At 34.1% G+C, this 15,809-nt stretch overlaps 1 protein-coding gene across 1 annotated transcript in view; it reads right to left on the bottom strand.

Annotated features, from left to right (window-relative positions):
- Window positions 1-1,273: 1,273 nt before the first annotated feature.
- LOC147074841 (uncharacterized) overlaps window positions 1,274-15,809 on the bottom strand; it is a 34,774-nt gene continuing 20,238 nt past the window's right edge. Inside the window, exons 13-19 of the mRNA XM_085943257.1 lie at window positions 15,185-15,351; window positions 13,290-13,423; window positions 12,030-12,166; window positions 9,808-9,958; window positions 8,848-9,076; window positions 3,095-3,307; window positions 1,274-2,202 (exon numbers count right to left, since the gene is read on the bottom strand). Of these exons, the coding sequence (XP_085799383.1) occupies window positions 2,093-2,202; window positions 3,095-3,307; window positions 8,848-9,076; window positions 9,808-9,958; window positions 12,030-12,166; window positions 13,290-13,423; window positions 15,185-15,351 (1,141 nt within the window). The 3' untranslated portion in view covers window positions 1,274-2,092. The remainder of the gene's footprint in view (window positions 2,203-3,094; window positions 3,308-8,847; window positions 9,077-9,807; window positions 9,959-12,029; window positions 12,167-13,289; window positions 13,424-15,184; window positions 15,352-15,809) is intronic.

The raw sequence follows: 15,809 nt of genomic DNA on the forward strand, positions 1-15,809 counted from the left end.
TCTATTTATGCTCGGGGTCAAGTTTCTGACATTTTTTCTTTCAGCGAAGCTATTCCATACACAAGGCGGCTATCAAAGGTATTTTATTAATGTATTGAGGCGGTTAATTGTTACAATAAGTTAATCGTCTTACTAAACTGTCAAAAAGTGCCATGTTTTAACAGCCCCTCTTTTGGCTGTGTTAACTTTTAGGGCGAGATAGACAGTTTAGACAGTTAACTTATTGTAACAATTAACCGCCTCAATATATAAATATGATAAAGTGATAATATTTATCACTTTAGCTGTCAATATCCGCCTTGTGTATAGAATTGCTTCGAAGGAATCCATTGGCATATGTTACTCAAAAGTATCATAGTTTTGAAATAGAGTTTTTTTCGTTAATTCTGCTTGATCTAATTTGGCAGCTATATTGGACTAGAACAACTCGGTTGACTACAACTGAAGTTGAAGATTCGTATAACTTTTTGAAAAATAAACTGAATAGATCTTCAAATTTATATATTTGTTTGTGTGGGACTTATTTTGGTCAAACAGGCAGAAGTTTTGCTGCCAGATATAAAGAGCACATTCAGTCAAGGAAAACAGGTAAGGCAGATTCCCGATTCGTCAGGTAATTCTTGGAGAATATCCATACTGTAGATTCCACCTGAGTCCTAAACCTGTACATCTCTATGTGACAAGGAGCAACGACTCTATGAGCGTATATATAATAATATATATCGAGCTTATGTAGCAAGTTGAGAAACATTAATGAAAAAAAAATAGTTGTGGACGAGAAAAAAAAGAAACATTACTGCATGATTGGGAGAAAGTTCTTCGAATCACCAACTATGTTGAACGTTTCAATGATGGGTTCATAGCTTGAAACATTCTGCTGTCAACATAAATAACAAAAAAAAAAATTATAATGTAGTTTTACTGACATTTCTGCCGATAGTGATTTTTGACTGAATTGTTATGAATTTTCTTCCTGACATCTGACAGGTTAGATTGACATTTTAACTAAATTGGTGTATGCACATGGTGCAGCCCCATTATAATAGTTTTAACACAGCTTTTAATTAATTCTTCAATACTTGAGCTATTGATGTTGACGGATTCAGGTGACAAATCCATCTTCCAAATTTAATGATCATTGATAAAAATATTATATTTTTAACCATTTTTCAAAAAAAATAATGGACAGACAAACGAAAATAAATAGTTTTTATATTACATAAATTATTTATTACGATATGTATAATTGAAAGCAATAAATTACTAGATAATAATAAATCTTAATTAATTTTACTGTTACATTTCGTAATCCAGGCGGCCCTCGACTTTCATACGTTCTACTTTTGTACAATTCGCTATTTTGTACATTTCATAAAAATTTTAATTTTTGTTATAATGCAAAAACTGCCCTTCAATGCAGCTGAATTGATAAAAGACATAGCATGTTATGTTATAGAACTCTTTATCATGAAAAGAAAAAAAAGGTGGTATTCAACTATCTCTTGACAAGTTTATAAAGAAAACACCCAATTGTCAATGCGCCTCGTTAACTTTATTATATCCATTGATAAATAAATATTTTAAAGTACACTTTCTGATGTTTTTTTTACTTTGCTCTATTTTCGTACATTCAACATTCATACATATTTTCAGGAACCAAATACGTATGAAAGTCGAGGGCCACCTGTACATAATTTTTCTTAACATTTAAATTACTTATTTATATTATTATAACTGTCTTCTGTATTATACCTATACAAAGTTATCAGACTTATCTCTTCTTTGTTGGTCCTATAGTATAAGACCTCTCTCTCAAATTGAATATCTTAGTTTAACTACATATTAATTGACATAAAATATTTAATATATATTATATTCTTTTTATAGTATGCCCTTTCTCTACAAGATTCTTGGTTATTATTGTTTTAATATCCATCGTGGGAGCCAGGTTATCCACAAATGACATTGATACATATTCTTTGTTCCATGATAACCAAAACATGCTTCGGTAAACCCGCATCTCGAAAGAAAAAAATATGTATACATACAGATTTAAATTTAATATTATTTGTGTATTTTTAAAATCTTAATCTTAACAGTCTTCCTCATAAAGCCATTCCCTGATCATGGCTTTAATCTTCTTATTCTTGGTCAGGATTCCGTTCATCAGAGGCTCATCAGTCATCGGAGAATGCAATTTGCCTGAAAGAATTAATAAATACATTGACAGGACACATGATTAAACTGGTCAAAAATTAAGAATTAATGGTAAGTTAAGAGTCTTTAGGATTCATACATTATAATGCCTTATCTTTTCTTATATGAAAAATATTTAATGTTCACAAAATAGTATTATATTCCAGTGGTTACATCATGGCCCCCACAAGGGGGGCGCTGACAGGGCTCTGGCCTGGGGGGCCTGCGTGGCGCATCATCTTATAAGTGAGATAAACAGTCAGTACAGTGTACAGTCATCACAAATTTGCTCTAATGGTAAAAAGTCGCCTGCGGCGCTATTTTACTTAAAGAATATTCAATAACATTTTAAAATATGTGATAATGTGATGCAAATTTTGATTATTGTGTGTCGATATTCGAAAACTTCATAACTCAAGTGAATTTATTGAAAAATACATATAATAATTTTAACTGGACACCATTTGAAAAAGTTTCTGTAGTCACACTGCTTTTAACCCTAGCAATAGGTAGGGGGGCCCGACAAATATCTTGGCCTGGGGGCCCACTTCAGGATGTGGAGTCCATGGGTTACATATTGCATTTTTTTTATAAATATGAGCATTATACATTTAATTAAATGTGAGTAAACATTATTTAGTTATTGTAAACCTTCCTATTGTAGTTTTGGAGAAATTAAAACATTTTGTTATCTATTTTTGTCATGATATTGAACTTCTTCAAGTTTCTTAAAATAATTTCAGACAAATCAATTTTATATTTAAATGTATGATTTTACATGTCAGCCTTATAAATAGTGTTCCCAATCAACGACAGATCGTTGAGAGTAAATCAGATGGGGACACTCGTAATGGTTAACTGCTTTAAGAACTTAAAACTAGATTAATATAATGTTCACCTCCTCCACTTATAAACCATTCTTCGACAGCACGTCTTTCGTAAGTAAATCCATCGCTGCAACTGACAGGATCCATCATCAGACCATGAGTTATGGGACAAAGGTACCGGTGAGGCGGCTGAATCAAGAGCTTGTTCTTGTGGGGCGGCCCCTTGCGTAGCCACTGTACTTCGCGAGCGAGATTAGCTTCTTCTGGGTCTTCGCTTGAGGGATCTGTAACAATAGATCAGTACCTACCTTACCCATTGAAATTTATAATAGTATATATCAGGGTTGGCGAACCTTTTTACGTATGAGTGCTAAAATTTCTAAAAAAAACTAGTAATTAAAAAATCTATTAAAAAAATGATTATGTTCTAGATACCACTCAGAAAACATAGCAAACATAATATAGCTTTATCACTTTTTTCAATTACGCTATACATTCTGGTCCACCAATTTTGAAACTGTCTGCCTGAGTCACTACTACTAGCTTCGCCAAGTTTGTTTCTTATTTGGTACAATAATTTTTTGCGAGTAGAAATGATTTTTTTTTCATTTCATTCTGTCGTTACAGTGATCTAAAGAATTGCGATTTGATCAAATTTAGAGGTTTGATGCGCGGCATCCCCCGCCGCCTGATGAGGTTAGGTTAGTGATACACCCCTGTTACAGGCGGGCTTCTCTCGATGTAAAATAATCATTTAGTAGTCATAAGTCGAAACGTAACCCTGACCTCTAGAAACGGCTTCATAAAACATCTAATCTGATTCCTTGCTCAACTACGTAATTTTTTTTATTATTCATAAGTAAAGGCCTTCGTCCGGTGCGTGAAAATCACTTACTGGGCGGAGGTGTAATTAAGATAAATTTAATTTGACTTAAAAAAGTATAAATGATGATAGATGAGAGAGATAATTTTAAGACTAAATATAAGTATTCATATATAATAAATTTTGCCGCGCTTGCCGGCAACGTTAAAATTTCCACGCGCCTGCGCCGGGGTGGTCCTCGTGATTCATCAAATCAAAAGCATCACGCGATAAAATTTGGCCAATCACGAGAGTCCTTTTTGCTGGACGGCGTGGGTACGCGAAATTTGAAAAAGAAAAAAGAAAGTTAGTGAGCGTCTGGTTTTCAAATCGTACGGACCTGACGACTACAACTGTAAAAATCCCAAATATAATTTGTAAAACTAAAAATTAAGAAAATATAAGAAGACCACGTTACGAGCACGAAAGGCCGTGTTTTATTTACACTCCAGTGCTCGAAATGGAAAATTTCACGAACAGGAACGCTCTATAATTTTCCGAAAAAACGGTATGCTTAATTTTTTTCTTTACATACGTACGTACGTTGGATGTATAAATGCAACAATAAACTTTGAACTTCTTACGTGGCTGTATATTGAGCAAGTGGGCAAGGATTGTCAGCGCCGCAGGCGAAAGAACCTCGTCTCAACAAAGTATACCGTCAAGAATTGTATTATTCTTTACTCTTACTTTATCTACCACCCATAATCAGCAGGCATGTTACTTCTACCACCACTCGTCACTGCTTATAACTTATATTACTGTCTAATTTGGGATAGTTCAGTTTGTTAATTTTTTAAACTTAAAAAACAACATATCCACATACCTACCATAAAGATTCAAATTAAAAATTAATTTACATATAACAAATTTTACAGATTATAGATTCAAGACGAGCACAGAATATTTTAAAAAAAATCAAAGAAATAGTGTTTAAAAATAAAGAAATAGATGCAGCAACTATTAGAAAAAATAGTAAGTACCTATACAGAGACGAGTAAATACAAAATTTATTCAGTACATATCTGTACACCGATAGAGCTAACTACGCCATTTAATTATTTAAGAAGTTATAAAACAAAGAATTTATAAATCGTTCACATAAACTCGTTCTCACGCAGGAGGAATATACCAATATCCAAAGCAATTTGTTTGAACACAGTGTGTAAGCGTTCTTAAGATAAATCAATCGGATAAAGCCATGGATGGCATCCACACAGCTTCAAACAAAGGATCCTCAAAGATTTCTTTTGAACCTTCTCCACCATAAGGGCCATTAGGCCATACCTACTTCTAAGAAAAGCTTCAAGCCATCATCACCAAACTACGTAATTATAGCATTTTAAATTACCAATGGTGTATCATTAATTATCGGCTTTTGAGCTTTGAGAATCGATGTCTCCGCCGAATCTTAGGGGTACATTGGTACGACCGCGTTACAAATACCCGAGTTCGTGAGCACAGCAGCCTTCGGTGATTGAAGTTATCACGAAGGGACGATTTACGTGGCTGGGACACGTATTCCGGATGCCGCCAAAGAGTGCGGCACTTTGTACCCTTGTGGCACAGCCTCAAGGGTTCCATCGCCGTGGCCGCCTCTCCCTCACCCTGCAGCGGTGCTACAAAAGCGACCTATTTGCTGCAGGTCTGACATGGCGGGAGGCGCATGGCGATGGACCGAGGGAAGTGGCGCCAATGCTTGCCCTATGCCCCAATATTAGGACATGACAGGGTAGAAGAAGAAGTATCATTAATTATATAAGATAAAACATGACGGAAGGTGCAACTCGAGTTGCTGAACACGATTCCTATAGAATAATATAAAATTGTCATTAATCAGTAGGTACCTACCTATATTCAACATTATAAGGACTAATATTGTAGTGTAAGTATATACCTATACCATAGGCCCCACATCGTGAAGCTGGCCCCCAGGCTAGGATCTTTGGTGGGGCCCCCTTCTTGTCGCTAAGAATAAAGGCAGTATGTACGGGGTAACAATAATCTGTATATTTAGTGTTTTATTGTATATTTTAAAACATCCATACGAATTATGGAGATGTCAAGTATTGATAAACAATTAAGAATTGTTTCGTATAACCACATAACTATAAATAATAGTATTGTAAGAAAATTCTTTTTTTTACTATTAAAGCAAATTTGTGATGTGTGTTTATCTCACTTATCTGGTCGATTCGCCTCGCCGGGCTCCTCCTGAGCACGGGCTCCCAGGCTAGAGCCCTCTCAGCCCCTCGTTGTGGAGACCATGACCTATATGTTACAATGATGATGCTTTGGTTACCATTATTGTAGTACACTTACCACCTCAGATTAAAGAACTTACCACCGTATTTATTTAATCTATGACTACCATCTAAAATTATTTGTTGTCCGCACTGAACACGTACCTACCTAATTTGTGAGTGTATTTTAAACTAAATGATTCAATTTGTGATGTTTGTCCTTACCTAGTCTCATTATAGTCATTATTATTGCCACGGTGATGAATAATGATAATACAGAACAATAATTTATTATTATGATAGTAATAAAATTTTATTGGAGGATATTCCTTTTTTTTTTAAAACAAATTTACAAACAAAAATTAACTAAAAGTTCTCTACATAGTATGTATCTATTATTTCTATTATTTTTAAAGTAGCAACTTACAACGTATGTAATTATAACACAATAGAAACGTCCCTTAAAAATAAACTAATTACGGTAGGCTATTCAATAGTTTCATACCAAAAACATTTTTGTAGGAAAATGGCATAATGGTGCATTTATTTATTATTCATTGTAAAAATAAGGGTTTACGACACGTCATAAATATTTTTTAAAACGTCGAGTCAATTGTCGAAATGACATTGAATCAGAAAACCCTGTTTCAACTGTATTGTCGATCTTAAATGCTTATCGGAGTGAATTCTTAATGTTTTAGCAGATTTACACGAAGTACCTACTACTTAATTAAACCTTCATAAAATTTATAAATATCCACTCATATTTATCATTTTCAAAACGAAAAAATTCTTCTTGTGGCCACTGGTCAACAGCATTATATGTTAAATCAGTTTGGATACCAACGACAAAAAATATACTTATATGTAATAAATAGAAAGGTATCGCCTGCTGAGATGTTTAACCAAATTTTAAGAGAACAAATTTAAATAATACAAAATGTTTTAAAAAACAAGCGATTATCACTAATAAGTAGATTTTAGCGGTATTGTACGATTTAAATTACCAAACTTTATCATATTAATTTTACCACCGAAAATTTTGCCCGCAAAAATAGACGTGGGTATAAAATTAACACGGCGATTAGATGGCGATGAAAATAAATAAGTTTTATCACTCACAATAAAATATAAGTAATAAATTAGTAGGTAAGTAAATTCGCAATGCATACCAGTCAAAGGTAAAAGCGAGACTGTACTGAGATGTTTCATACTTTAGAAATTATTATACAAATATGTAGGTGCCAACTTTATTATTTATTGAATTTAAGTTATTTAAGTACAAAAGGTTTTCAAACAATGTCAGCAAAGGCACAATTCTTTTGTAGCTTGCAGCTGTAGTTACTTTTTTTATGTAAGTATGCAATTATTTGGAGTGTTTAGACAATGCATTTAGACACGGATGTATCGACACAAAAAAGAAAATTGAAAGAAATTTAGGGATATCATAAATTTTATTTTTAACCCTTGCACTCCCGGCATGACATAACTTCGTTAATTTTTAATTTTGAGGAAAACTTTAAAAGATACATTCACACATAAATATCTCAATCTAACGAACCGCAACGCAATTTTAAATGAATCCACGAGCCGGAACGGTATATTTTGGAATTCCACGAACCACAACGGCGCTCCGGTGCGTTCCTGTCCATTTCGAGCACTGTTACACTCCAATCGTTTAACTCTTTTTTTTTGTGAATCCGGGGTTCGATAGACACCTGAGCTAGCCGCTGGAACCCCGGGTATCTTAAATGCTTACTCTTGAAGAGTATTTGCCTGCTATTTTTTATACAATTCGATCTGCCATTTATTATTATGTGTATTTACTTCACTTCAAACGCATGCCAAGCAAAATCATCCAGTGTGGCACCAGTGGCACACGTGCCATAGGTTCACCACCACTGGTATATATGAAGTAATTGTGGCAATCATACAAACCGTTTTGTATGTAAAACAGGGAAGAGAATAAAATTAAGCACGGGATGTTTACTATATTTACAGAAGTTTTCATAGGGTTAAACGAACAATGAAAATTGAACTTATTCTTGAATTATGATTGATTATCAGACATTCACACAACCCCTACTAAAGGTGCTTTTAAATAATCAGTTTTGCTATCCAATCAGTCTCTGTTTCCATCGAGCTGTGAGTTAAACTAACGTGTAAATGCAAAACGGAAGCGGCCAACTGAAACCAAAACGGAGAAGAGACAGGATGGATTTTCTGTCAGTTTTTGTATCCGTTTTTAGAGTTGCCAGTTAAATTGACGTGTAAATTAGTATGTTGCCATATTTTTAATACTACTTTTCTAATTTTGATTGAAATCTTATTATTTCTTCAAATATAGGTAGGTACTGTATTACACCAACCAATATGTTTAGAAAGTAATTATAAGAATAATATTCATTTTTAGTGGATAAAAACTACGTAAATATACAACGCTGATTCCGAACTGTACTGGCAACTGAAACCTCGACTGAACAGACAAGTGATCGTCTAAACACACCTCCGTTTCAAAACTGAACGGACCAAAACGGAAACCTCGACGCAGAACTGACGCTTAAAAGGACCTTTAGGATCAGATCTTTCCTGGAAATACTCAATTCAGGATTCCATTCTGTAATCACTATTTTCTAGTACCTACATAACATTACTACAGCTTTTCTGGTTTTAATTTTAAGTAATAAAGTAAAGTTAGACTGAACTTTTTCAATCATACCGATTCCAAGAGTAATAAATGCATCTTCTTCGCTTCCATTCATGATCTGCCTTCCGGTGATATGACCAGCGAGAGCTTTCACCGTGAACCGCAGCAGGACTGGTGGATCTTCATCTGAAGCAGTACAATTATCTCTCGCCCATCTCGCTAAAGCCAGTGAATCCCATGAACGAATGTCACGAGACGACGAACGGGATATCAAAAGCTGTGCATCTGCATCAGTGGATATCTGGAAATAGACGGTATTCTGATGTAATTGATTTGAAACGTATGTTTTATCTTCATTTTGCTAGAAATATCAGCTAGGTTGCTACCTCATAGCAAGGATATACAAAATATTGGAGCCCAACCGGATAAGGGGCTTTAATTTCGGTTCAATATTACGTTTCCAATGAAAATATAGAGGTCACTAAGCAGATGAAATGGCAAAGGGCTGGATATATTGGTCGGTGAGTTGACAACTTTACTGCTGGACAAATGCCATCATACAGTGGTACCCAAGGGGCACTAAACGCCTACAAGGATGTCCGAAAACCCGCTAGACAGACGAGCTCATAAAGTTTCATGGATGTATGTGGCCGCGAATAACTAGGGATTATTATATTTAGAGATTAATAACGTGCAATGATCACATGCGTAACCATTAGTTGGCCATTAGATATAATTAGCATGATATTTAAATGTGGTAATTAATTAGTAATTATCCGGCCAGTAGTAAATGTGTTAAAAACATTGGTGATTTAAAGTATTTGGCAATTTGGAAAATGAATTTTCCTCATGGCAATTTCGGGGTTCTACAAATAGCCCAGCCCCTATATGCTAATTTTGGGTATGATAGCCTTCATGGGTATAAACTTGGAGTAGACATAGGTGAATGGAAACCTTTCTTGGAGGCAAACCAAGACCCAGTGCGTATTAATGAATGATAAATACACAAACAAAATAATGCTGAATACTGACCATATTGTGTTGGGGTAGTTTCCAAAGCACCAGTTGTCCTGATAGACATCCCGTGGCAATATGGACGCCATCTGGACTGAAAGCGCTGCACGCCACCAGAGACTCGTGTTCAAGGACTCGAAGACACCTGCCGGAATACACCGACCATATCCTGGAACAAGTTACATGCTAGAATATTAAGCTGAAAATCAACATTCTACCATTTCCACTTCTATCTAGAGCACAGATAGTCCAGTAATTTTATACGATATCCATTTTTATAAGCACTTACAAATTATTCTTTTTTCAATACAAACATTATACATTTTGTACATGAGAACCGGTGTATCTTAAGTCCAAAAGAACATTTTTGAGAAAACGCAATTTAAGATTTTAGTTGCATAATTTTAATGGACATATAGCTTTATGGTTTTCGGAATTTTAGCTCTAAGTACGAGTATGTTGTTAACAATAGACATATAAGTTGAATTAGTGACAAAATTGGACTTAAGATACACTGACTGAGAGATAGCTTTAATTTATTTTTTTTGATCACGTCTGATCCTAAGAAGATCATTAATTTGGGCCTCCACAGAGTGGAAGTTTGTATTAAAAGATTTTTGTTTTTACGATAAATGAATGTTGGCCACTTGCTCAACCTATTAGATCTAAACTGACTCTAAATACACATTGAAAAACAATATGTGCTTTTGCCAGACTCAGGATTCGAACCTGGTAACCCACGAAATTATAAGCCGACTCCGTAAAGGTTCTTCATTGGGTCTATCAAATCGCTTCAGATATTGATATATTCCACTTACATAAGTTGAGTTTAGATGGACATTGTTTGATATTATTTTTTTTCAAATAGGGTTTATTTAATTCACTCGGCGTACTTTCATGTACTTTTTTTACACATTTTATTACTCTGAATTTTATTTAAATATACTTAGTTAAATCTTGTATTTTTTTTGTTTTATATCACGTGTATTTCAATACGTAATTTTTCATGTATATGTAAAATAAATTAATTTGAATTTGCTTTGATTCAAATACACATTGGAAAAGAGTAATAATTGTGACAGTTTCAGTGGCGGGCGATCTACAAAGTACACCAGTGATCGCCAAACGATCGCTCGCGAGCTACCGGTAGCTCGCGGTGGCATTTTCGGTAGCCTGCGTAGGATATTTTATCATATTTATAAATTTGCTTCTCAAATTTTATTATTGGACTCCGAAATGAAATATTTCTCGAACTGACCCACAGATGATAGAAACAGACCCACAGATGTACATCTTGATAATTAATTGCATTCGGATGGGAGTGACAAGGTACTCAACGAGAATTGAAAAAAATATGGAGGAAATCGAATGCCATTATTTCACTAATTATTTTTACTTTTACTCACACTTATTTCAAGATATTTTTCTATTATTAGTTTTTGTAAATAAATAAATAATTAACGTACGCATTTTATATTTTATTGGAAGTACGATGTCCTAATTTATTTTACGTAATATAACAATATAATGTATGGTACAATAAAGGACGATGATAAAAAAATTATAAAGAAGGGATACCTATGTAGTATAAGTAGCTCACCAGATAATTTCAATTTCTGAAAGTAGCTCACATCCTTATTGAGTTTGGAGACCACTGAACTACATCATCATGAAGGTATAAAACATATCACATTATAATCCTGACAGCATGTTACATCAGTTTCAGTTGAGATTACTCCTTCTCATTTGAAAGAATGTTGTGTCTTTTAAAAATATCAATTTACTACATTCGGGACAATTATTTTAGTTATAATTTTTCTGTTTCATTAAATCAACTGCTACTATACTATTATATCGTCGGTCCCTATTAAAAAAGTCGGATCTGAAATTTTGTCTTTTTCGGATTATTACGTAAAAGTTATTTAAACACTAAACATTTATACCACAATCACAGTTTTTTTTGTTTGTTTGAAAAATTTCGAGATACTCAAGTTAAAAATGACGGATCTACCGAGAGTGTCCGAATAACAATGTCGGTTCTTATCAACCGACATTGTTGGCTGGGCGTGGGTGAGCAAGATGCATCGGATCTGACAGTTGCTGCTATGTTCACCGGACAGACGGATGTTTTTATAAACGTTTAGATTGCTCGTACTGAAAAATAGCATTTTGCAGATCCGACTTTTTTAATAGGGACCGACGATATAGATTCATAATTATAATTGTAAAACTCAATAGACCTGGCTTGTTTATCGGTAGAAGTGGTGCAGAGTAGATCAGCTCTGCTCGGTGGAAACTTGACTGACGTGACACTGCTCCCGTGACCCTGAAGACTCCGCCATTCACAGCATGTTATCCGACGATTTATTGCCTCCAGCTTTGAAATATGATACAATTAAATGACAACTAATGACATAATTATTTTAAATTATTTTGAGTATTTATGAACAAGACAAAAATCAGTTTGACAATCCTTTTTATGTTGCAGTATGGTATATTATATTTTTTAGTCTATGGCAGCAGTTGGATATAACCTATTTGAGAATCCTCTAGTAAAAGTGCATACTCAAGGATATTTTCAAGTCTGTAGAAATAAATGAAACTTAGTTATACACTAGTTTTTTTTTTTTAGAATTATTAATAATCATATCCTTGCTTTTTCGTACAAGGTGGTTATTAGTAATTTTGAACAATCACAAACACACAGGCTTTTAGAAAAACACACAAATATTGTGTGTCCTGACCGGGAATCAAACCCAGGAACTCTCGGGTGGAAAGCAAGCGCCTTACGCACTGTACCACGAGAGCCGCCAGTTAAACACTAGTTATGCGATAGAAAGAAGACAGATTAACACAGTGTACCCTCTCTTTCTGTTATTAATTGTGAATTGCAAACGTTTAGTTTTAATTTATGAAAATTAATTATCGTATTGTTATTCTCTTATTTATAGTTGTCAACATAAATAAGTCAAATATAGTAGAATCAACAAAAGAAGATTTATACATTATTTCTGTAATGACAATTGAAATTATTTTTCAAGCGCATGAAGCATGGTTAAGTATTACAATATTAATTATCACATTATTATTATCACAAATATTAAGATCTCTAAGTTGCCATTCTGATTATCTTACCCAAGCAATGGCGGCCAATTTTTATGTTCATTGTGATTAATATAGTGGAGTGCACATATAAATGGTTTTACACAAATGTTACATGATTTTTTAACTAAATACGAGTAGTAATGCCAATTATCCACTCATCGTGACGAATTGTATTTTTATATGCCCTGCAAATTGGCAAATAAATGTCATAGCAGTAGTGTGAAGTTGTCTGCAAAGTCTCTTGTAGCTAATTTCATTCCTTTCACATTTCACCTGTATATAAAAAAGTTTTTTCAACATATTGCAAAATTCCTTGTGTTTAAAAAACTAGTATAAAGTAGTTCTATCACATAAACACCAATTTAATTAATGAAACTATGATAATATTATGATACCTTTGGTATAACAATTTTCCATATCTTGGCTAAGCAGTCGTTGCCACAAGTTGCCAAGAGATGACTCGAGCAATTGTCAGGAACTAGAATAGGAATGTCGGCGACAGATGGCGCAAAGTCCATCCCTTGTAAACCTATGAAATAGATAACGATAACTATATATTAGATATATTACAAAACAAACCGCACTGTGCATTTATAGATCAACCAACATAAAAAAAACATTATAAATGCTTATTAAACATATTATTATAAATGTTTTTCTTTAGAGAGATTTAAATGAAACGCCATTTCCAGGCGTGTAGATAAGGGTGGGGTTTTCGGGTCTGTACTCCTCTCAGAAATGGTAAAAATACAAATTATTTAGGAAAATGGAATATTACAATTCCTTATTCTAAGCCGTCGAACCGCCTATAAATGGGTTGGCCCGACTCCTCTCGGAATTCTACGACACGCACAACTATCTAGGGGAGGGGGGGGGGGCAAACTGCGGCCCGCTGGGTATTTTTTGCGGCCCGCTATCATTAATTGTAGACGAATAACTTTTTTATAATTTTTTAAAAAATATTGACAATAGATTAAAATTTGTTTAGCAATAGTACGCGATCCATTTTCAATAGATATTGATAGTGTACCGACAGAGCTACAACTTGAGATTATTGATCTGCAGTGTGACACTGATTTAAGAGAATTGCATGGTCGTGAAGAAATCTCCAAATTTTACAATGCCCTTAATTCAGACAAATTCAACCAACTTAAAGATTATGCAAGAAAAATGCTCGTTATTTTTGGATCAACCAATATATGTGAACAAACATTTTCGATCATGAACCTCAATAAAAATTCTTTACGATCAAATATCTCCGATGCCCATTTTCAAGCAGTTTTGAGAATATCAACTACAAAATTGACACCTGAATTTAAAAAATGTTAAAAAATGTACAACAGTTTTATTCTTCTCATTAATTTTTTGTAATGTTTATTTTTCGTGATAATTAAAAGTGTATACCTATCTAAAATGGTATTTTACTTGCGGTCCGCCTCTCATTTTGAATTCTTGAATTTGGCCTTCCATCCAAAAAGTTTGCCGCCCCCTGATCTAGGGCATCCAATGTTTGCTTTAATATCCTGATGCAACATGTCTAAAAGACAAGACACCGTAAATGACACAAATGGACACTAACAATCCTAATAATTATTACCGTTAAGCCACACGCATTCGATAACCACCCTTATATTTGCAGGCCAGATGTCTATCGCTAGACTCAAAGTGCGGAGTGTCTGGGTATGGGGAATGTATCTGTAAAAGTGCAGTATTACACGGTTGAAGTGACGAGAAGCTATAATTAGTAGACGGAGTAAATTTGGAAGTCAGTGGCACCTGCTAAATTTTCTTAACTGCGCCCCCTCCTACTGCCTTTAAAATCAATAAAAAAAATATTATGAATACCCTTTCAAAATGGATCTCTCCAAACCATTTTTCTGTGTTTTGCCTAACCATTATCATGATAATCTTTTAACTAAATATTTAACTAAATCACAAAGACCAATATTGTTGCATTTAGAACATTTGCAGCATCATACTGTCAATGTGAAGATCTTTTTACTTAGATTGTTCAGCGTTTTATATTAGCTTTTGTTATTTACTACAATTTTTAGTTTTGCTTCTATGTTGCTCTCTACCATGGGCACTTTGAATTTGGTCATAGCACACTCGAGTGCATGATGACCTCAGTCTTTGGTAACGGCTCCTTTGATATTCCAAGTCATAAAAAAATGCTGATGCTTCACATCAAAATGTAGGGTGCTATGATATCCTCGATTAATACCAGTTGTGATGCTGGGCAACTTCCAGATATTAAATCAACTAATTGGTAAAATAATGCATTTTTTACCCAAATCATGCGCACAATCTTGCACAAATATGGGGTCGACTGGTTGTTGATCGCCTTCTACCGTTTCGTAAATCTTGAAGTCTCCATTGTGGGATCCGGAGCAGACCAATCTGCCGTCGCTTGAGCCGCTGCAGCAAGTTGTGGCGTCCGCGTGCTCCGGATAAACCCTGAAAACAACATATTATTATTTAATAAGTGATATTTGGTTTGTATCATAACTTCGCAAAAGTTAGTTGTCTGCAAATTTAATCAGATTTCACTAAGTCACTCGGCAAAGAATTATTATCATATTATATTTTAGTTAAAAAATATGCATTTATACATCCAATAATACTTCTTCAAAAACTTCACTACAATGAAATAAAAAAGATCCAGAATTTTCTATACAAAAAGTAAACTGAATAGGTATTAGTGTTTTTTGAAATTTTCAGTTTAAGTCTGAATAAATTGCTGTATGTCTGTCTTTAACAAAGTGACATGTTATCCAAGTGTGCATTATTATTCTTTATTTACCTCTGTCAATAGGCAATCTTATATACTTACTATATTTCTGAAATCTTCAGAGTAAGCCTGAATAAATTGCCGCATGTTTCTGTCTTAAACAAAGTAACACATTATCCAAGTG

The sequence above is a fragment of the Rhyacophila brunnea genome, unplaced genomic scaffold (genome assembly GCF_057557595.1).
Source record: "Rhyacophila brunnea isolate RB1 unplaced genomic scaffold, BYU_Rbru_1.0 scaffold_15, whole genome shotgun sequence".
In the NCBI taxonomy this organism is placed as follows: domain Eukaryota; kingdom Metazoa; phylum Arthropoda; class Insecta; order Trichoptera; family Rhyacophilidae; genus Rhyacophila; species Rhyacophila brunnea.